Source organism: Pimephales promelas, chromosome 11, assembly GCF_988280905.1.
Source record: "Pimephales promelas chromosome 11, fPimPro1.hap1.1, whole genome shotgun sequence".
NCBI classification, from domain to species: Eukaryota; Metazoa; Chordata; class Actinopteri; order Cypriniformes; family Leuciscidae; genus Pimephales; species Pimephales promelas.
The window spans coordinates 17,227,270-17,249,896 of NC_142779.1; the positions used below are offsets into that span (position 1 = coordinate 17,227,270).

The 22,627-nt window shown below is 36.8% G+C and overlaps 1 protein-coding gene across 2 annotated transcripts in view; it reads left to right on the plus strand.

Annotated features, from left to right (window-relative positions):
• ptpn20 (protein tyrosine phosphatase non-receptor type 20) overlaps positions 1 to 22,627 on the plus strand; it is a 36,983-nt gene that overhangs the window by 9,086 nt on the left and 5,270 nt on the right. The window contains exons 8-44 of one of the 2 annotated variants that reach the window (XM_039672563.2): positions 65 to 154; positions 1,143 to 1,218; positions 1,300 to 1,447; positions 1,540 to 1,611; positions 1,757 to 1,931; positions 2,044 to 2,179; positions 2,984 to 3,122; positions 3,207 to 3,359; positions 3,523 to 3,708; positions 3,859 to 4,018; positions 4,358 to 4,601; positions 4,679 to 4,776; positions 4,914 to 4,991; positions 5,080 to 5,187; positions 5,269 to 5,385; positions 6,175 to 6,374; positions 6,485 to 6,586; positions 6,671 to 6,764; positions 7,466 to 7,551; positions 8,461 to 8,650; positions 10,024 to 10,229; positions 10,972 to 11,067; positions 11,154 to 11,599; positions 12,507 to 12,813; positions 13,544 to 13,714; positions 13,861 to 14,035; positions 14,177 to 14,387; positions 15,094 to 15,131; positions 15,854 to 15,937; positions 16,477 to 16,541; positions 17,403 to 17,564; positions 17,654 to 17,828; positions 18,821 to 18,906; positions 19,213 to 19,286; positions 19,772 to 19,920; positions 20,104 to 20,249; positions 20,460 to 20,550. In XM_039672563.2, the coding sequence (XP_039528497.2) occupies positions 65 to 154; positions 1,143 to 1,218; positions 1,300 to 1,447; positions 1,540 to 1,611; positions 1,757 to 1,931; positions 2,044 to 2,179; positions 2,984 to 3,122; positions 3,207 to 3,359; positions 3,523 to 3,708; positions 3,859 to 4,018; positions 4,358 to 4,601; positions 4,679 to 4,776; positions 4,914 to 4,991; positions 5,080 to 5,187; positions 5,269 to 5,385; positions 6,175 to 6,374; positions 6,485 to 6,586; positions 6,671 to 6,764; positions 7,466 to 7,551; positions 8,461 to 8,650; positions 10,024 to 10,229; positions 10,972 to 11,067; positions 11,154 to 11,599; positions 12,507 to 12,813; positions 13,544 to 13,714; positions 13,861 to 14,035; positions 14,177 to 14,387; positions 15,094 to 15,131; positions 15,854 to 15,937; positions 16,477 to 16,541; positions 17,403 to 17,564; positions 17,654 to 17,828; positions 18,821 to 18,906; positions 19,213 to 19,286; positions 19,772 to 19,920; positions 20,104 to 20,249; positions 20,460 to 20,550 (5,334 nt within the window). Of the gene's footprint in view, positions 1 to 64; positions 155 to 1,142; positions 1,219 to 1,299; positions 1,448 to 1,539; positions 1,612 to 1,756; positions 1,932 to 2,043; positions 2,180 to 2,983; positions 3,123 to 3,206; positions 3,360 to 3,522; positions 3,709 to 3,858; positions 4,019 to 4,357; positions 4,602 to 4,678; positions 4,777 to 4,913; positions 4,992 to 5,079; positions 5,188 to 5,268; positions 5,386 to 6,174; positions 6,375 to 6,484; positions 6,587 to 6,670; positions 6,765 to 7,465; positions 7,552 to 8,460; positions 8,651 to 10,023; positions 10,230 to 10,971; positions 11,068 to 11,153; positions 11,600 to 12,506; positions 12,814 to 13,543; positions 13,715 to 13,860; positions 14,036 to 14,176; positions 14,388 to 15,093; positions 15,132 to 15,853; positions 15,938 to 16,476; positions 16,542 to 17,402; positions 17,565 to 17,653; positions 17,829 to 18,820; positions 18,907 to 19,212; positions 19,287 to 19,670; positions 19,921 to 20,103; positions 20,250 to 20,459; positions 20,551 to 22,627 lie in introns of those variants that run through there. The other variant, XM_089117122.1, reaches the window with a different exon arrangement.

A 22,627-nucleotide genomic window follows, 5' to 3' on the forward strand; every position in this document is an offset into this window, starting at 1 on the left:
TGTGTGAATACAATGAGTGCACAGTATACATTGTGATGGTAGTGATCAGGTCTATGTTGAGCAGGTAAGCGTGGACCATGTCCTGGTTATACAGAGGGGAACGGAGCTACAGGAGAGACTCGCAGACTGTCTCTGGACTCTGAGCTAAAGCAAGGTGAGCAGCTCATACACTACTTTTCAAAACCTTGGATTTGGTAAGATGTTTTTGAAAGAAGCCTTAGACTCACCAGTGCTGCATTTATTTGGTCAAAATTATAGCAATATTGTTAAATATTATTACAATTTAAAATATCTGTTTTCTACTTTTATATATTTTAAAATGTAATATATTCCTGTGATGGCAAAGCTGAATTTTCAGCATCATTACTCCAGCCTTCAGTGTCACATAATCCTTCAGAAATCATTCTAATATGCTGACTGACTGCTAAAGAAAGTTTTCTTCTTATTATACTTTTTTTAAATTCTTTGATTAATAAAAGTTTAAAATAACAGTATTTATTTGAAAAAAATGATAACATTATGAATGTCTTTACTGTCACTTTCGATCAATTTAATGTGTCCTTGCTTTGTACATTTATTGATTTCTTTAAAATAATAATAATAATCTTACTTACTCCCATTTTTTTGCATCAATTTGTCTGATATTTATTAAAACTATTAATAAATTATTATTTAATTTATATTATTTTAAGTTGCATGTCAGTTTGTTAAATTGTGTATCTCGGTTTTTTTGTTGTTGTTGTTGTTTTTCATCCTGTTCTCATCCCAAAGTGTCACATACTGACGCTTTTGACAATGCGTGCCGTATACATCCAACGCACATGGCACCCTTTCGTGTCAATATGAGACACAGACATATATGGGCCAGAAGGCGCCTCCTAGTGGTCTAAACCTACCCCAGACCTAAACCTACTCATAACTGAAGCGTGTTATATTGATGCTAAAGGGTGCCATGTGCGTTGGATGTATACGCATTGTCAAAAGCATCACTATATGACGCCCTAGGATGAGAATGCGTTTGGTTTTTATGTTGTTGTTGTTGTTGTTTTTTTGCTGAGCATTTACACATACAGTACTTATTTTCAATATTCAGCCTAGATGATTTGTTTTTTGTTTGTTGTTTTTGTTGTTGTTTTTTTCAGAAATTTCCCATCAACAGAAAACCTGGTCTCTCAGAAGTAGACCTAGTCAGACCACATCCAATCAGGGCTCAAACAGGTTGGTAGTCTTGTTTTGCACTTTAAAATGAGCTATTAGTGCTGATTAATGTCAGTCTTCTTTGATACTTTGGTATCCCAGATCTCCACTGGGGCACAGACGAAGCACAAGTTGTTGGCTGTCCCGCAGTACATGCCTCAACGCTCCCAACAAGAGTGAACCCCGATCTTCTAGTCCCTGCATTACTGTTAGTGAGTCTGCAGTCAACCTTTCCCAAAGAAAAGCTAAGGTAATGCGCTTAACATCTGTGCTGTACTATGTGCTGTACATCTGTGCTAATTTAATAGTTGTTAATTGTCTGTTTCCATGTTTTAATTGTAGAGTCTTGGACCTGAATTTACCAGGATGATTGATGAACCTCAAATAGTTTTAGAGCTGCCAGGATCTATAGTGGTAAACTCCTTTTCTGTATTTTCATCTATAATGAACTTAATTTTGAAGTGTTCAGTACTTTTTGTAGCTTTGCTGCATTCTAAGGTTGCAGAGTTATTTCTCTGTATATTTATTGTCTTTTTCCTTTCTCTTTCGATCGATACAGTCAAAGAAAGGCAAGTCAGGCTTGTCTCAAAGGGAAGTTAACGTGATCATGCCAAATGAACAGTGTGTGGCAGTGAAATGTGACATCAAGTCCCGCGGGAGAGATGTATTCGACATGGTTGTGGCACATGCTAATCTTGTGGAACACTTTTACTTTGGCCTTGCTTTCATTGATGGTAAAGCAGTCTTGTGTGTGTCGTTAATAACTAATAGAGACTCACGTCTTTTGTATTGCCCACACTTTTGAGCTGTCTTGCAAAAGTGAATAATTGCATTTTTCCCATTTAGATGGTGAATATTTCTTTTTGGACCCTGAGACAAAAATCTCAAAGGTTGCCCCAGATTACTGGAAGAAAGTGGCTTCTGCAACATTTACCCTTTTTCTCCGTGTCAAATTTTTCCCTGATGACATCTCCTACATATTGTATATCTTTTTTTTTACAGTTTTACATATAAAGTACACAATATTTAGATGGTCTGTTTAAAGACCCCTTGATAACTGTAAAGTGCTGGAGAAAGCAGGCGAGGGTGAGGATCTATCTGCAAGGTTTTAATGATAATACACCTAGAACTCCAGGGACAAAGAAATAAAACCACGTGAAGGACCGAACTAGAAGCAACCATACTGACGAAGTAACAAGTGAAACACCAGGGCTATAAATACACAGGGACAAACAAGCTTAACTAAGTAATGAGGAAACAAGATACACCTAGGAACAATCATGAACAAATCAACATGAAAAACTACATAGAACTACAAAACTAGTACACACAAGACAAGTGGAACACAAGACAGGAATCATGACAATAACAGGCTTTTATGTACAGTATGTCTGTTAGGTTTGGGGTCTCTCATGTGGTAGTGTAGTCATAAAACAAGCTTTTTAGTACATATATTACCTTTTAAAAGTTTGGGGTCAGTAAGATTTTTTTGTTGTTGTTGAAAGAAATGAATATTTTTAATTTAGTAAGAATGCATTAAATTGATCAATTGTGACAGTAAAACATTTGAAAATGGTACAAATGCAGCTTTGGTGAGCAGAAAAGACTTTCAGAATATAAAGAAAATCTTACTGACTGAACGCATTTGAAGAAGTCTTTCAGGAAAGAAAACTGCACTTGTCAAGTCATGGGGCCTTTAATGACCATTATTCCTAATTGTTTGCACTGAAATCTTCTCCTTTTATTCCAATGCTCACTGTTTGTTTTTGTCTCTTCATTTTAAAAGGCATAGACTTACACGACACCAATACTATCTCCAGCTGAGGAGAGATGTTCTGGAGGACAGACTGTACTGTAACGAGGAGACTGCATTGTTTCTCGCTGCTCTCGCACTGCAGGCTGAGTTTGGGGATTATATGCCTGAAGTGAGTCAGATTAATAATTTTAATCTAATAATTTTCAACTGACCTAACTAGACAGTATTTTGAGAAACAAACTGACTTTTTCAGGTTTACGGGAAGAACTATTTCCAGACGGAACAGTACATCTCTAAGAGAGTCATAGAGAAAGTGGCCTTGCCCTGTTTAAGAGAGGAGTTGCCAAGGTTACATGCCAATAATGCCCAGATGCTTCCAGAGGAGGCTGAGATGGAGTTCTTAAAGGTTCTTTCTTTTGGCCTTCATTCTAAAATGACTCTTCTAAAGCTTATAAAACTTAACAATAAAACAAATGAACTCTCAGATGAGTATAATTGTAGTTTTCTTCAAATATTTGGATGCTGGATCGTAGTTTTCAATAGCTCATGTGTCTTTCATGCCTTTATAGATTGCACAGCAGCTACCAGAGTACGGGGTGTTGTTTCACAGAGTAGCCCGTGAAAGGAAACCTATTATTGGAGAGCTGGTTTTGGGAATTTGTGCCAAAGGTATTCTGGTATATGAAGTCAAGAACAATTCTCGGATGTTAAGCCGCAGATTTCATTGGACAGAGATAGACAGTCTGTCAACTAGTGTGAGTTTACGGCTATTATTTTTGTGGCTTATATTGGCTGTGGCTTTTTTGTTACTTCATGTAGTCTCAGTAACATGCTATTTCAAGTTAAAACACATACATGATGTTTTGTGTGAATGTTTTAATCCTGTTCTGTTATTCCTACCACAGAGACGAAAATTTACCATTGAGTGCAGCCCTAGTGGGAAGAAGCAGTATTTTGTGACGGAGAGTTCAAAGATTGCACAGTACCTCCTGAACCTCTGCTCAGCCCAGCACAAGTTTCACAGTGAGATGACCTCTCGTCAGCTGACCTACTGTTTAGCCTCAGGTGTGTAAAATCATTTGTGTCAATTGAAGTTGGAGTCCAACAATCTGACACCACTAGTGAAAATTCTTTTCATACAAATTTTAATACACTTTTATCATTTCCCAAGGGCATGTAATGCTTCAGAATCAAATAACATTTTGCATAAATAAATAAATTTACAAAAAAAAAAAAAAAATTATTATAATAATTTGATATGTTTGACTGTTTTGTTTTCTTTTTTATTCGTTTATTGTTTTTGCCAGCTGGAAATGATTTGTTAGTTTTTTTTTAGGATCATAAATAACCTGAATTTATTGGACTTAACAGGTAGTTAATTATTTCTCTTATCTCCTTTTCTAGATGACAACATAGCAAAATATACATCAATATGTCGTGCTCGACACGATCAGATAAAGAGGCTGTCTTGCTCGGAGATCGTGCTCAATAATATTGGTTTGAATGTTTTACCAAATGACTCCATTAGCAAGTCTTGCGATGACCTGTCAGCAAAAATCGGAGTTCGGATTCAACAAAAGAATGAAGTAAACTACATTCCTGAACCAAGAGCTCCAAGTGAACTGAAAGACCAGAGCCAAAGCAGCAGGTGTGTCAATGGATCTGCTCTGCACAAAAAACAAATATGTATTGAAGACCTATTGATTTGATCTTTCCTCCTTGCAGCCCATCAGACACTTTCAGTCCAATCTACCGCATCATGTCCAATGTCTCTTTGCAAAAGCAGGACTCAGAGGTTCATTCCACCACCTCGTCTATAAGAGGTTAACAGTGAAACTCTTAAGTTCTTCATAACTATCTAATTGGAACTGATTACAAACATTTCAAGTTAATAACACCCTAAACATTAAAAACAACAGTTATTCTCAACCTAACATACAAATATGTATTTTATTCTCAGTGGACACCCCAACAAGAACAACCCCGGAGAGAGAAATTATCTGTGTAACGTTAAAGAAGGATCCCAAACTTGGCTTCGGTGAGTATAAATAAGCATCTTTTATATAACATGAAGCGCTTGCTGGAAACCTGCCCCACGAAACTGATGTATCACTGTTGTTGCAAAGGTTTTGTAATAGTCGGGGAGGACAACACAGGGAAGTTAGATCTGGGAATTTTCATTGCATCCATCGTTCCGGACGGGCCAGCTGATAAGGACGGCAGAATCAGACCAGGTAAAATCCTGACCCTTTTCCCTCATTTATGCCAAAAGAAACAAACTAAATAAGCTGAAAGTCTTTTTCTTTTCTGTTTAGGTGGTCGGCTGATCTCTCTGAATAAGATCAGTCTAGAGGGGGTGACGTTTAATAAAGCTGCTGCCATACTGCAGAACAGCCCGGATGAAGTGGAGCTCATAGTGTCCCAACCCAAACGTACGTTTTCATAACATGAGATTTCATATTGTTCACATGATCTATATTTATACTATTTCACTAAAGGTGAAGTCCGTAATTTTGCAATATGAAAAAATACATTCTCTTATACCAGCTTAACTCTTTCCGTTAACAACGGCATTGACGGAATTTTCCGGGTCTCCGTGTTGTCACTGTTATGCGGTAGGGGGCGCTATTACACATCTTCTGAAAGAGTACTGAATCTCCTGATTAAAACACATGCGAAGAAGATGCAGAAACAAGTAATATCATATGTAATTGTATGCATATGTAAAATAACGTGATTACCAACATCAACCCAAACCTGTCTAATGTTATTGAATAAAATGTCGACCCAGGACAAGGTGCAAGCATCAGGGGTGTTGATGGACCTGATCTTCTTTCTGAATCCCATCCAGACGAAGTCTTTGACAAAAACACAATTTTCTCCGCTTTTTGCTCAAAATGTAGTTTATTTTTATTTTTATGCTCTTTCTTTTGATATATTGCATGTTCAGATATTCACACAAATAAATATTATGGGGGCCAGGAAAATTGTGTGGAAATTATCAAAAACTCTGACGGTGGCTGCTGGCAACTTTTTTTTTTTTAAACGCTGGCGGGGAAGAGTTAATATGCTAAAACAACTATTAGTAAGCCATAACTGTACATCTTTATTGTTCAATTACATTTGATGAAATCAATTACTCACTTTACCTTTAAAAGGAAGAAAACTGACAACGCTAACCACTGTCAGGTCAAAAGTTTTCATTTTTTGTTCATGTTTAGAGGATCTTCGGGACAGTAAGACTTCACTGGCTGCAAGTAATTTAGGGATAATGCTGGAAAAAGGATTTGGCTCCCAAAGCACCCTGAGTGCCGAGTACAGGCCTGTGATGGAGGAGCTGGAGGAGACTCTCTCCAACATTATGGCTCCTAAAATGGGCAAAAGGCTGCACATACCTGTGGTGCGGATTCTGGATATTCAGGTGTGATTTATAGTGATGCTGCTTGTCCATTTTACTTAAAAAAAAAACATCTGACACGAAACAATACTGATTTTAACCAAAATGACTTTATATTTGTTCATCCTATGCAGGATGGGATGTCTAATAATTCTTCTAGCTTCAGTTTGAAGCCAGGTGAAGAAATCTACATGGCGCTCAGAAAGATCAACAGCAGCTTGGGAATCAGTGTTGCTGTGAGTTTTTACTCTGTGTGGCATTCATTTCAATTCTTGAATCTTAAAACATGGACGATGATACTATTATTAAATGATTTTTAGGGGGGAATCAACACTAATGTACACCATGGAGGAATTTACATCAAAAGCGTGATGCCAGGAGGAGCGGCAGATCAAGATGGAAGAATACAGATAGGTTAAGATCCATCATTGCCAATGATAAAATATGATTCAAAATACACACTTTTCTTAAAATATTGTTTTAATTATCACATTTTTGTAAGATGAAGGACGGTATGTTTTAAGAAGTCATTGTGCACACCAAGGCTGCATTTATTTGAAGAAAAATACAGTAAAACAGTAATATTGCGAATATATTTGAATATATGTATGTTATGTATAAATGTAATTTATTCCTGTGATGGCATAGCTGAATTTTCAGCAGCCATTAGTCCAGTCTTCAGTGTCACAAGATCCTTAAGAAATCATTCTAATATGCTGATTTGGTGCTTAAAGAAAACTTTTCTTATTATTATCAATGTTGAAAACAGTTGTGCTGGTTCATATTTTTTATTTTCAGGATTCTTTTATGAATATACTGTAAATCTAGAAAGGACTGCATGCATTTAAACCAAAATCTTTTGTAACATAACATATAAATGTTTCAATTTATAAATATAAAGTTTTAAATGAATGAATTTACTGGCACTTTTTAATGGTAGTGGTATGTGTTCCAGTTTTTAGTGTGTTCTATGCATATTTGTCATCTCCTTGACGATGTACAAAAATGACTCAGATGTTCCTAACATGCTAATTAGCGTGAACATGCAACTCCTTACTGGTTGTGATGCATGATTGGTGTTGACAGCTCAATGATGTGTTATGTGTGTGTGGCAGGTGACAGGCTGCTGGAGGTGGACGGCTGTAACCTGCGCTCCGTCACACACAGGCAGGCAGTGGAGTGCCTAAAGAGGACGGGAGAGGTACTGACATGTTTGCTTTACTTTTGAGCGGTACAATCACAACCGTTTATGTTGTAAGCTGTTGCATATGATTGAGCCTACAGTACAAGTCTAGTCCTCATGATTCGGAAGTTATGTAAGACCGTTTCTGCTGAGAGTATATGGTATTTATTAATATTTTGAATTAGCTTTTATTTTAGTTTTTTTTTTTTAAATAATTTTATGTACTTTTGTGATTTTAATAATTATTGTTGTTTTTTTTTTTTGTAAATTTCTCTTTGGCTTTAATTTATGTGAATTTCAGTTTTAGTAATTTTAGAACTTATTTGTTTTTTAATTTACGTTTTTCATGTAATATTTATTTTATTTTTTCAGCTTTATTGATCGTGCCATGTGAGTCAGTTCAGTCTATTGTAGCAGAGCGCTTGCATTTTTTCAAACAGTTAAAGAGCAGTCGCTTTCGTTTAATCTTAGCCGTTATATTGAGAAGTAACAGCCGTAGATGTGAACTCTAGCACAAGGACGAGACAGAGGTCACAATATGTCTGAAGTCCCTTTGGCCCTTTCTTCAGCATGTCAGTTGCTTTAGGACAACAGCACCAGCAACCCTTGTGTCTTAAGGGTTCTCAGACTGCACAAAAGAGAGATCTAGAGTGACACATGATTGTGAAAGCATGTGTTGGTCGTTATTTTTGTCTGGGCTAATAAGATCTTCTGGGGTATGACGCTGAGCTGTGCGTCGTTATACTGACACACTATAACACTTAAGCTGACCTGTCTTCAGCCACACACACTGATTAGGTAACAGGCCGTGTGCTAAGCAAACTGATGACATGGCCACGTTCACCGTAGGCATGCAGCTGATGGGACAACCATTGTCTTTAACAGTAAAATAACAAGACATGTTGCTTTAATGAGTGTTATTTTCAGGTGGTGAGCCTGGTTCTTGAACGAGAGCCTCCGGTGGTGTTGGACACTTTCAGTGCTTCATCCAGGTTGGAGAGACAGAGATCTCCTTCACATCTCAGTGTGCAGAGCGCACCCACCCCCCTGAGGAGAGATGTGACAATGGAAACACCCTTGTCTGTCAGGGCCAAGGACTTCAGATTTGTGTCAGATGGTGAGATGGGCATCAGAGAGGGGGAGGGAACACTGCAAAACATTTCAACTGAATCTGACAGCGACCCTGTGCTTGCTGCCAGACCCAAAGACCCAGCCAAATTTAGATCTTGTCCAGGGGAACATTGGTTAAATTTTTTTTGCCCAGGCATATGTTTTGCATCAAGCCTGAAAGTTAGAGTCACTTTTACAAGCAAAATTTAGTTTCTTTTCAAACAATAACACCCAAAAAATTACCTTTATGTCATTCCAAATTTGTATGAATTTCTTGCATCACTTCAGCTTAGGGTTTCAATTCTCACTATTAACTAGTTGCTTATTAGAATGCATATTACTAGCATATTGGCTGTTTATTAGTACTTATTGAGCGCATTTTAATGCCTCATTCTGCATGACCATATTGTACATCCCTTAATCCTACTCAAAACCTAAACGTAACAACTATCTTACTAACTATTAATAAGCAGTATACTAATTAGGAGTTTACTGAGGCAAAAGATATTGGATTCTAATCTAAAGTGTGACCGAATTCGCAAAAAGTGGTTCGCAAAAAGGGAATTTTTGAAGAGTACCTTCGACACTATTTATAATAAATTTTTATAAAAGGTGAATGAGATCTGGGGCTGTCAAACTTTTAAAAAGGATGCAAACCATAAATGTGGTCAGTTTGACTCTGATTTGAATCTTCTGATGTCATATGATCAGTGTTGTTATTGCTATGTAAAACTATTAGAAATCAGTTTCGTCAGTTTCGTTAAAATATAAATATTAGATGAAAAGAAAACTGCATTTTAAATGAAAATTTAAAATTTACTTATTTATAATTATTGCTTTAGTAACTTAAACAAAGAAACAATTAATTTTAAGTCGAAATACTAAAATGACTAATACTAAAACTGAAATAAAAATAAATTAAAGCTTAATAATAGAATTATTTAAAAAAAAAAAATCTATGTAGTACCACTACAACAAAAACACATTTCAAATGTACTGAAGCTTAAACAAAAATTGAATTGTAAACTGAAAATATAAAAATAAAAGCACATTCTAATTTTTTTAATTATATTAAAATAATGTATTGTGCGACAGTCCTCATTTATTTTCTATTTTCAATTATATTAAAGTGGCTGGATTAAATAATGTACAGTAAATCGTTACATTGTATTATATTAGAGTGGCATGAATATACTGTAATTCTCACAGTAAAAGTGAAGTAAGTCATGTGTTTTGGAACATCGTGAGAGTGAGTAAAATAATAACAGAAATTTTAATTTCGGATGAGCTCCTTTTAACTGTTCACTGTTTTTTGTGTTAGTGAGTCAGAACTCAATATTAACTAGAAATTGAAGGATTTCCGCTCTTTCTTTGTTGCAGATAAAATCCGGGAGGTGACGCTTCAGAAGAGTCTCAGTGGCCTGGGGTTCAGCTTCCTCGTATCTGAGCTGGGTCCTGATGAGGGCAGCATGGTGCATATTAAAAGCCTTTCTTCTGGTCAGCCTGCAGGGGACTGTGGGCTTCTGAAGGAGGGAGACATAATAGTGGCTGTCAATGGAGAACCTGTTAAAGGCTTGTCCTATGAGGTAAAGGATGCATTATTTATATCCAGCAATCCAAGACTGGACACAGCAAAGCACTGTGAGAGACATTTAGCTCTTAAAGGTGTACTAAGATTCAGATCATATTTATGTATGTATAATGTATAACTGTATCATAATAGATTTCGGATTCATGACAACATAACGTGTATGTGTGGCCAAAAAACACAATTAGTTACAGTTTGTTCTTTATTCAGTTTAATAAAATATAAAAACAACTGTAATATATGTGCAACTGTTATTTTTTAAGAGGTTAATCAATCCTTTTTTATATATATATAAATAAATGAATGAATACTTTTATTGTCACTTAATTTACTTAAAAGTGACAGTACGGACATTTATAATGTTACACAATATTTATTTTTTAATCACATGCTTTTGAACTTTCTAATCATCAAAATATCCTTTAAAAAATTAACATTTCAACATTGATAATAATTAGAAGAAATATTTATTGAACAGCAAATTTCTGAAGGTTCATGTGACACTGAAGACTGAAATAAAATGCTAAAAATTCAGCTTTGCCAACAGGGATAAATTACATTTTAAGAAAACAGTTATTTTAAATTGTAATAGTATTTAACAATATTACTATTTTTACAGTATTTTTTTGTATCAGAAATGCAGCATTGATGAGCATAAGATATTTCTTTCAGAAACATATAAATCAGTCTTCCCAACCCCAAACTTTTTAACAGTAGTGTATGTCTTTCTATCACCACAGGAAGTTCTGCATCTCCTCCAAAAATCTCCACCTGAGATCAGGCTGTCAATCTACAGACCCCCACAGGAGGAACATAGAGATATTGACACATCTCTGGTAACATCCTATTTCTAAATTGTTGGGAATGGGAACAACTTTGAATTTGACATGATATTTTTCAAACTCACATCACTTTTTGACAGGAACCAGACACATTTCCAGCCCGTGCACTGAGATCCAGGTCTCTAGACATGCAGGCGAGGTCTTTTGCCCCAGACTTCAGTGAACTCCTCAAGAAGCGGACAATAGAGATGAGTCTAAAGAAAGAAGTTCCCCCTGAGCAAACCCAGGAGATCCCCTTGACCCAACAGAGCCAAGACAGTGAGATGGTGGATATGACTACATCAGCCCCTCCACCCCTACCTTCACGTCCATCCTCGAGTGAAGCTGGAGAATTAAAACACCATGCCATAGAGAGGGAGAGGAAGCATGAGAACAAAACTCCACCCCCAACACCAAGCACTGTTAAAGTGACAACAGCCAATATAGCACCAACTCCAGCAGCCCCTGAAACAACATTTACAGCCCATCAGCAAGAGTCAAAAGATAATGTTGACTCAAAAACCAACCATGACTCAGCTTGTACCAGGTAAAGGCCTCTTTATTTCTATGTGATGTATAAAATAATCAATATGATGCTAATATTACATGTAAATTCAAATTTTCTTTTTGAGAATAAAGAGCTTGAGAGCTACCGTTCAAAAGTTTGGGCTTAGTACGTTAAAAAACGTCTTCTGCTCATCAAGTCTGCATTTGTTTGATCAAATATAAAGTCAAAACTTTCATTTTGTTAAATGTTATTACAATTTAAAGTAACCATTTTTTATTTTAATATACATAAAATGTAAATTAGTCCTGTGATGGCAAAGCTTATTTTTTTTTTCAGTTTCACATGATCCTTCAGAAATCATTCTAATAGGCTAATTTAATGTTTAAGAAACATTTCTTATTATTACCCATGTTAAAAACTGCTGTGAGATATTTATATGCAATGAGATATTTTTGATAAATAATAAAAAGAACAGCCTTTATTTGAAATGATGTCTTTTTTAATATTATAAATATCTTTACGGTCACGTTTGTGTCAATTAAAGTATACATTTCTTTCTTTAAAAAAAAAAAAAAAAAAATCCTAATTCAACTATGCTGGGGATGTGACCAGATGGGACTTGATATGTTTCTAGTGAAAAGTAATTTGTCTGTTAAAACTGTACACAACAATTCTACAAATTGCAACATAGTCAGATCATATTTAATGTTTAACATGCAGCTATATGGAGTGGGCTTTGTGACCAATGAGATTTGGGTGGGGGTACCTAGTACAAATAAACACAAAATCAACAAATGCTGTGTCAGCGTTGACACGTGGTTTATATTTATGACAAAACTATAACTGTTTAACTGTTTCTTTACTGCTTTATTCAAGCCAATGAATCATCTATTGAATCAACTATTTTGGCACAAACAAACATTAACTTCCTGTTATCTGTTCACAGTCACACAACTGAAGGTGTGGAAGAGAGCATGACAAGTTTCACAGCTAATGGGCTGATTGTTACGGCTGATGAAGAATATTTGACCATCGCCACCATGGCACCCTCTCCCCCAACCAGAAGCACCAGTGCTTTCTCCAGTGAACTGCCCGCTCCACCAGCCCTTTCATTGCGAAGCACACCTCCATCCTACCAGCAAGCAACTGAAGCAGCATCCCCAGAAGAACCTCCTGCCCAGCTCAGCACAACAACGGTCAGCAACAACAACGGCTGGGACGATGATGAAGACGATGACGAAGATCCCAGAGGGGTGAAGTCTGATTACATTTAACCTATTCATAGTTTTCAGTCACATGGCTGGCGCTGAGACTTGGAGGGAAAAACATCCATAGAACTGCAGCACAGGCCTGTCAATTTCACATGAATATTTAGATCACCTCTCAAAACAGGAAAAATATAAATGTAAACAAAGTTTTGGCAAAGTTTAAGCACTTGCTTAATGTGAAAAACTTGCTTAATGTCTCTTAATGTATTAAATCAGTGATATCAAAAGATCAAATTCAATATACTCCTTATTGATGATGCATACTATATACAAGTGAACCCAGAATATATGGTAAGGTGTATATATATATATATATACTGTATGTGTGTGTGTGTGTGTGTTGAATATAAGGTATATATTGAAATTGGTCTATTAATATCACTGTCTTAGTGCAGTAACCTTGTTTTGCACTCCAATTTGGCATTCCTATTGGGGTGTCATCTCACATGAAAACTATGAAGTCCTTAGATCGGCATTTCAGTGCTGGTTAATGCTCCAAAACTCAGAATTTCTACTTCTATTCAATTTATTTAAATCCTCAGACAGTTTTCTGTGTAAGCGCCTTGAGAAGCATGCTTTATAAAATAAAGTACTACAGTATATAAAATAAAGTGTATTATTATCATTATCATTATCATCATCATAATTTATTTTTGTCTAGCTAGTGGAGTAGCTTGGCCATGTTCACCTTCTCATATGTTCTGTCTTGTTTTAGGACGTGCTGACGGAGTTTGAACTGACTGTCTCACTGACCAAATCGTGGTGTGGCAGCTTCGGTTTTACAATAACCAGGAGTAAACTGGACAATTGCTATTATGTCCAGGATGTCCTGGATAATCCGGCCAAAGCAGATGGCAGACTGAGGGCAGGAGACAGGCTTGTCATGGTACAGCTTTTCTCACAATTAGAAACACAATCACAGTTGTGACCATCTCTTTCTGAAAATTTGATTTGATTGTCAGTGGTGCACAACAGCACAGTTCCAGCTCCTTTGTTTTGACTGAATTGGCATCATCAATTTATATTTTTCAGGTGAACGGTCACAATGTGACCAACGTGGCAGATGACGTGGCAATTGGCATCCTCAGGTGCTCCTCCAAACGACTGCACATGGTGTTGGGGAGAGCTGTGCAAAATTTACTGCCTCCACCACCTCCTGACACCCTCCAGGACATTGTCATACCCAAGACTCCATCTGGACAATTGGGTGAGGAAATGCTTGATAGTAGTGGAAACTAGGTTAACATCATATCATAGAATCATAAAAGTAATAGTTGTAGAAACAGTAACCTTCTGACTTTTTTGTATTCAATTCAAAATTATGATAATTTTGCATTTGTCTGTGCAGGTATTAAGCTAACAGGGGGCATTGGCAGCAAATGGCAGGGAATTTATGTCCAGGAGGTGGTACCAAGCTCCCCTGCTAGTGAAGAGGGCAGCATCCAGCCCAATGACAAGATTGTTTACATATGTGGGAAGTGCACCCTGGGAATGACACTGGAGGATGCGGTGAAAGTGTGTGAAAGCGCCCCACGCAAAGTCAGATTCAAAGCCATGAGGTTAGATTGATTAAGTAAAAACATTAATTATATGAAGTGTGAACTGTAAAAAAATAAGATGACAACATACATGAAACTTTTTTTTAAAGCTGCAGTCCGCAGTTTTTCCTCTTTGTCGCCATCTCTGTTTGAAATTAATGTTAATTAAATTAATGTTAACCACTCAAATGAATGTTAACCACGTCAGCATTGCGTGACTACATGTAATGTCCTCCTAATATGTATCCTTGTTTTTGCATGGGTCCGGTTGCAGTCTCTTTTTTTCACTCCAAAATCCGAACAAAGTCTTTTGCATTTTACAGCGGGTGAATCTGTTGTTTGAACCTTTCTGGATCCGCCATCAAATTGACAAGTTTAATTATATTAAGTGAGAAGTCGAGACTCTTCTTTATGTGTACAGATGTGACGTAATGAAGCAAAGACATGCTCCAATCTCCCGTGGAAATCCACCAGTACCATTTTTAGAATTAAAAACATTATTACAAGCTTACCGATTTGAATCGAGCGAAGGCAAGCAGATAGCGTTGAACACTGGCTGGTTATGTATTTTTTCAAAAATGTATTTTGGATCATTTTTAACCTAAAAAAAAGCCACAGACTGCAGCTTTAAACATTCAAGTTGATTGTTCTTAAAAATTTAAGGCAGCAACTTATTTTGTGTATTTTTTTATTTTTTTTTAATTAAATGTTTTTTTCTTTTTTTCAGAGATGATCAACCAGTGATACCAATGGATAAATGGAATGGTACGTTTGAGCTGATCTTCTTGAATTACAGCAATAATAGTTTGAATCATAATCTATACAGAATATGAGGATGTAATTAAGTTTAATGTTTATTTCTTCGCTTTGAGTGTGTTTGTTGGTATTATTTAGTCATATATGGAGTTACATAGAGACTTTAACCTTCCCATGGGCGAAGTAACTGCTCTGGCTGTCAGTGGGGTGTGTTTTCTTTCGCTTTGGGCGTGTGAAGGCTCCGGCTGGACTGCAGAGGGCAGCCGTGATCGACGTGCTTCAGTCTAGTCTGAAGTGACAGATATGATGTGGAGAGCTTCTCCAGTGGAGGTCCAGAGCAGCCCAGGCCTTCACTGCACGCTTCACTGGACACTGCCACATTTTGAGCGAAGTGTCAACTCTTATTAGAGTGCTTTACACTTTGTCAGCCCTGAATAATATTTCATTCGCTTAATTTCAATGTCATTTTTAAATTTCACTCTATTTATCTATATTGAAGTGGGCACCAAAATGAAGATTTAAAGCTATTCATATTCATGTGTTATATACAAAAAAGTTACAAATAACTACATTTTCTCAAGAAAATGTTATTGGTGCTAAACTTGTTGCCATGATCTAGGTTGTTGTAAAATCTGGTGTAGATTTTCTCATAAGCAAACTCTGATTTCTGGAGTAGCATATTTAAAACAAAAAAACATCCGTTTATACCTTATCCCTTTTCTCATCTTCAGGTTTGTTTGAATGGATGGAGAAAAAAGCCTGTCCTCGCCTCGAAGAGCCTGTGTTGCCTGACGTGGAGGCAGCTGCTATGGATGGTAAAGACTTTGGTTTCCTGTGTCTCTGTTGTCTGGGAGTTGTGGCATTAGATCTGTGCTGACAGACATGGCATGTCTTGCTCAGAGGGCAGCGGGGGCTGGATTAATTATTAGCGAGGGACATGGCCTCCTCTGGCCGATCAAAGTGCACTGTCTTGTGTCTGACGAATAAAGGCCAGCTGATCTAGTGGGCATCCGGGTTGCTAGGAGACCGCTAGCCAGGAGGTCCGAAAGAGCTTGAAAAGGCTAGCACAGTTTACCTACCGTAGCACAGAGCAGATCATCAACGCATCTCCCCCTGAAATGGCAGCAGAGGAGGGGGACGTTTGTGAGTTTGGGAATTGGTTGCAATTGCTGTGCATGTGGTTTCCTCATTAGGGTTGATTTTGTCTTTATTTCTGATTAACTCTGATCAACTTTGGCTTTTGTTTAATGAGTTAGCAGGATCGTTCACACTGAATGGTACATCAAAGTTAAAGAAATGCATCTAAAATTTCTTACAATTTTCTGGCACAAAATCTCTCTTGTTTCTGGTACAGGTAAACCTGTCGCTGACAGTGCCATGCAATTCAGGAAGAGGCTGTCCGTCACATCGGAGCAGGAGGTAATTTTCCCTCTGCCTTGTTTTAGGCTGATGGCATAGCTGTAACATGACTCTTGCTTTGTTATCTCTCTATGTCATTCACCTCTAAATATCTTTGTAATCATCATCATCATCATCAACTAGATATAAGGTTCATCATTAATAATATTACAATATTCAAGCAGCAATCATTTAAACCTTTCCTAGAAAATGGGTGTACATGTAGATAGTTGTTCAGGCAAGACTTGAACTTCTGGACCTGTCTAAGTACAATACTTCATATTGCAAATGATACAATATTTCATATAGCAAAAGGTGATATTTGATCATTTACTATACACAACACAGTACAAATGTGAGCAATTTTGAACACATTGAATGCCTCTGTTGCTTATGTGACTACAGCATACAATGTAATAACAGGAATTAATTACATTTTAAAATGTATTAAAATAGAAAAAAAATTACCATTTTTGAAAAAAATGAATTCAGCCCTCTTTCGACTCCAATATTTTGATCGCAAGTGTAGATGTACTGAACATTGATCCATTTGATCTACGCAAATGGCTCAATTTCATCACTTGAAAAATGACAGTGTGGACAGTTAGTCCTAATGGTTGGATTTAAAAAGCCAAATCGGATTTGTGTGCCATGTTGAATGGATAGTTCACCCAAAAAATAAAAATTCTGTCATCATTTACTCACCCACCTTCTTTATTCAGTTAAAAAAAATAATAATAATAATTTGGAAAATGTTGGTAACCAGACAGTTAATGGTAAGCATTGACTTCCATGGAGACAAAAATTACTATGGAAGTCAATGGGTACAGTCAACTGTCTGGTTCACCCTTGTTCTGTCCGTGTTCCTCTCTTTTTCTGTAGAGCTGTATCCTCCAGGTAGAGTTCACCAAGCCTGAGAGAAGTGGGCTGGGCTTTGCTCTGGTAGGCGGGGTCAACGGGAGCACACTAAGAGTGAAAGATATTTGCTGTGGGGGTGCGGCTGAGCAGGATGGTCGTCTCAGAGTGGGTGACATCCTTTTGGAGGTATGAGTAAATCATTCCCTCATCGTTTTTTTTTTTTTTTCATTGATAAACTGTGTAGGAGTTGTACCACATCTGTGTATGTTTTGCAGGTGAATGGTATCATTGTGTCAGGACTGAGCCACGGTAAAGTTGTGGATATTTTGCGGAAGGCAGAGGGCACGGTTCAGTTAACCATATGTAGGGACATCCTGCCAATGTTTACCTGCTCTGGTTCCAGCTCCCCTGCTGAGGCCACTCAGGAATTCAGCACACTCAATTCTGCAGGTCAGCAAGCCTGATACGCAAGCCCTGTAATGTCTGGACTGTACTTGGTTATCTATTATGTCAGACTTGCAGCATCACTTATATATTCATGTTCAATTGATAAAACTATAACCTATACTTTTTGTATTGAATGTTAATAGAACAATTACCGTATAGGCCAATTAAAGCCAATAGTATTCTCAATGGATATTACATTTTTTTTAGTTTGAATTTTGTCATCAGGTCCTTTTTTGACAATTATAACTAAACATTGAGTATCATGTAAAATATCAGTACAATAAAAAAAGAACTTTTATCCAGCAAGGATGCATTAAATTGATGAAAATTGACAATAAAGACATTTATAATGTTACAAAAGATAACTTTAGTAACTTAATTATAGTTCATTCAAAAATATTAAATATAAAAATATGAATCATCACAACTGTTTTCTAAATGTTTTTTTGAACAGCAAATCATATTAGAATGATTTCTGAAGGATCATGTGACACTGAAGACTGGAGTAATGATGCTGAAAATTCAGCTTTACCATCACAGGAATAAATCACATTTTAAAATGTATTAAAATAGAAAACCGTTATGTAAAATGTACTTATATTTTTACACGATTACTGTTTACTGTATTTTTGACCAAAACAAATGCAGCCTTAGTGAGCATAAAATACTTCAATTTAACTTACTTTACTGTGGTTAAATATGATTATTTAAAAAATGTGATGCATTAATTCATAATAATTAAATATTAAGAATGACTGGTATCATGTTATTTATTCTGTTACATTTTTTTTTAAAAATTGCATTTCAAATCACAATTTTGACAGTTTAAGCTTATATATTTTATTGCCATTATATTTGCTGCCCTTTCTAGATATCTGTAAATCAACACTGCTTGTTGAACAGATATATTGTTAGCAATGACACTTGAAACTTGAAAACTGAAACTGATATATAATGTTTAATGGTCTCCTCCTGCTGTAATGCTTCATTTGCAGATATTAGAGCACAAACAGAAGCACATGCAGATCATGTGTCTTTCCAGACCTCAGATTGTCCTGGACTTAGAGGGGAATGTGACCAGGTATATAAACTTGTTTACCCTTTACTGTCAAGTAAATATAATGTATGCAAGTAAATACTGAGATGATGACTATTTCCCAGTAAACTGAAAGTCCATCTCAGAACATATTGGAAGACAAAAACCTAATCTAATAAATGACAAGTTCCAGCACCTAGCTACGGTCACCATAAAATTAATTAGTACCGCCTCCAATTTCTCTCAGAGAAAAACACTGAAACTCAGGTGACAGTAAGGGTGGCCCAAACTGAGTTAACTCATCACCTGTCTCCTCTTTCTCTCTTTTTTCTTTCTATCTCTTGCCTGTAGGAAAGTCGAAACTGTACACCTACCTGTCAGAGGTGTTGTCCGTCTCTGGGAGTTACTGACATGCTACAAGAAAAGTGAGTGCAGCTATTATATCACATGTGCCATTAAGTGTGCTGAGTTTTGTACAGAATGAGACCTGAAAGTTTGAATGAACTGAAACTTCGTAAAAACCACCCGCAAAAACTGTTCGTCTGTTTACCAGTAAATGTGCAACGTGTTAGCACGTGACTCAACATAAACCAGGACTGTCATAAGGACTGAAATTCATTGCGGTTTTTGTTTTGTTTGTTTGTTTTTTAACATAGCTCTCAAATGGAATCGCCACAGGGAGGCACTAAAGAGTCATTAATAAAACACAGGCCCTATAATCACAGCTTTGGCTTCTAGTTAGGCTGGCCTACAAGCCATACTTGTTATAGTACGCAGCACTTGCAATTAGCAGCTTTTTTACATTTTAGGTGGAAAAATCGCAGGAAAATCAGCCTTGCATGATAACAGGCCCCGGAACGTAGCAATGTGGTCAAGGTCTCTGCTCATTCCTGCCCCGTACCCCCTTCAGGACAGACCCCCAGAAGCAGCATCTAGCAAAATCTGCCATGAAAGCAGAGCATAGCGAGTCAGACGACTGGAGCAGTGATGAGGAAGAGGATGGTGATGATGATCACAATGCTTCTCAGCCATCGCCTGCAGAGGCTATTCCTCAAACAGGTAAATCAGACATCTTTATGTTTATTCACCATCTTAGTAATGCTACTCAATATATATATTCATTATTTTAGTGTGATGTAGTATTTATGTTTTCATAAATCATTTAATGTTAGTTGGGAAATACTGAGATCTGATTGGCTTGTGTAGATCCAATCATCTAAAAAGAACTTTTTTACATTTAAGGTCGACCAATCGTGTCAGAAGAGGAGCTTGCCAGTCTTGCGGTCATATCCCCTTCTAAGAATGGGCAGTACTCTGGTTCCAGGGTCAAAGCTCTCATCCAAGCCCTTGAACAGTTGGAAAAGCAAGATCTGATTAAAGAATTTATGGTAAGTTCCTGTTATTTATTGATACAAGCAGAAACATCCAAACACGTTTGTTTTATTGTTATATTTTTCATATAAATCATTTTTTTCTCTATTTTTTTATACTAAAATAATGTCTAAAATATGTTTTTGTATTTTACCACAAATTTTATCAAAGGTATGATTCATTCAAGTGTGTAAATGAGAGAACTTGTATGGCTCTTTTTTTACCAGGCTTTAGAGCATTTGAAACCCTCAGACAACTGCCTGGTTGGAAAAGCACCCGAAAACCGGGAGAAGAACAGATACAGGGATATCCTGCCCTGTAAGTTCCTCTGTTTCTCCCATAATCCTCCACAAACCCTCCCAGTTAGGACTTTTATTGCCGTTTTACAGTTTGTGAGCCTCATTTCTCATAAAATAAGTTTTTGGGGGTACTTTTTCACACCATTCTTAAACCACATGGACCACACACTGTACAAAATTGCCAGGAAACTGTGCACTAACAGTAATTCCTTGAATTCCTTACGATAAAAAGCTGTATGCCGTTTTTACAATTAAATCAATGTAGGCTTGGTCATTTTTGATTGTAAAAATCACTGTAAATAAAATAATCCACTATGAACTCTGTCACAGTATACTGTATACTGTCACAGTATACTGAGTATACTGTCACATATCTTGTGTTTGAATGTTTTATTTTTATTACATAATATTATTATTTTAATAATATTATTTTAAAAATATTATTATTAGTTTATTATTACAATTAAATGATTTGTAATAAATTGTTCAGCTTTTTCTATAAATTCATAAAAAATATACTGTAAATTTCCAGGGCAAAGAACATATGTTTAAATGTATAGACAACATCGAATGTGTGGAGAGGAATGACCCCTGTATACATTTACCTGTAAACAATGGAACACATGACACGCCAATTAAGTGAAATGTAACCAATCCCTGGTTATTTACTGCCGGGTGTCCTACCAATGCGATATTAGATTACATTGCCGGTGTAGACGTCCGTTTGACTCAGTATTTCACACTCTATCCGCCACCTTTTTGCGGCTTTCCGGACCTCCTCAGCCATGTGGTGCCGTTTTCACACTGCGGCCACGCTTATCCTGTTTGTACGGAATCAGTTTTTGCTGGTGTGAAGTGTAAGGAGGTCAAAGGCTGCATGAGACGTTGTTTGCCCTTAGTTTAAAACATAACAAACGTAAAGTCAAACAGGAGATGTGTGACTCAAAGATCTGCTTTCACTGCACATGAAGGGATGTTTCCCATTAACAATGTCGGAACGAGTATGAAGAGAATGTGCTGTAGTTGTATTGAAGAGAGCGGGTCTCTGTACAGAATAGGCACAATAAGGCGCTTCATGTGCTGGCAGGGGGCAGACTGGCCCTAGCCTGGCCCGGAGTGTTTGTTTATTATCACTGCAGCTCACTGGGCTTCTGTTCCCTGAATAAAGCGCCCAGGATTGAAAAGTGTGAGGCCCCTGGGACTTAACCACTGTTATTATTGGAGGCAGTTCAAGGGCCGCAACCTTCTCCAGGAAGCCTGATGCCACCCATTGTGGAGGCCGCTCCACACGAATTTACCTACTTCCAGTGACATACGCTTCCCCTTACATATGCCCCCCTTGTTCATATCTTTCCCTCTCAGTTTTACTTTTCAGCCTCATTCCTTTCCGAGCTGTTGAACATGTTTTTGCAAGCAGCCCGCTTTTAGAGAGTTACAACAGCACAAATAGGACCTAACTAAACTATTTTTTTATATTGTTGTAACAGAAAATTTGAGCACAATTACTTAAAAATTTTAATCTCACCAGAACCTGAATCATGTACTCAGGGCTATAGTATGTTATCGTATATATGTACTCTTCAAAAGTTCGGGGTCGGTTCGATTTTTATTTATTTATTTTTTTAAACACTGTAAAAATAGTAATAGTGTGATTTAAAACAACAGTTTTATAGCAGTCATTTGAAACTGCTACAGCACGCAGTGGGGAATTTGCATCGGCTAACTGCATTGTTTTAACATTATGTTTAGCTTTGACCTAAAACCTACCCCATTCAAACGGTAATACACAAATACGGACATGTCCACATTCAATGGGTTTAAACAGCTCACCCTTTTACAACAGATTTAGCTTTCAAACAAGTGACAAACAGTCATTTATGTACAATAATAAATCCTAAAATTAGTAACATATTTTTTAGCATTAGTAACTTAACTCATTTGTAACGTCAACCCTCGCAAGTAAACGCGATTTCACCTAGTACATGTTCCTGAATCAACATATTTGTTGATCCTGGAACAAAATTCCAATCAACCAATCAGATTTAAGGGACAAGTTTCAAGTTAAGGCTTACAACCAGGGCTTCTACACAATTCTT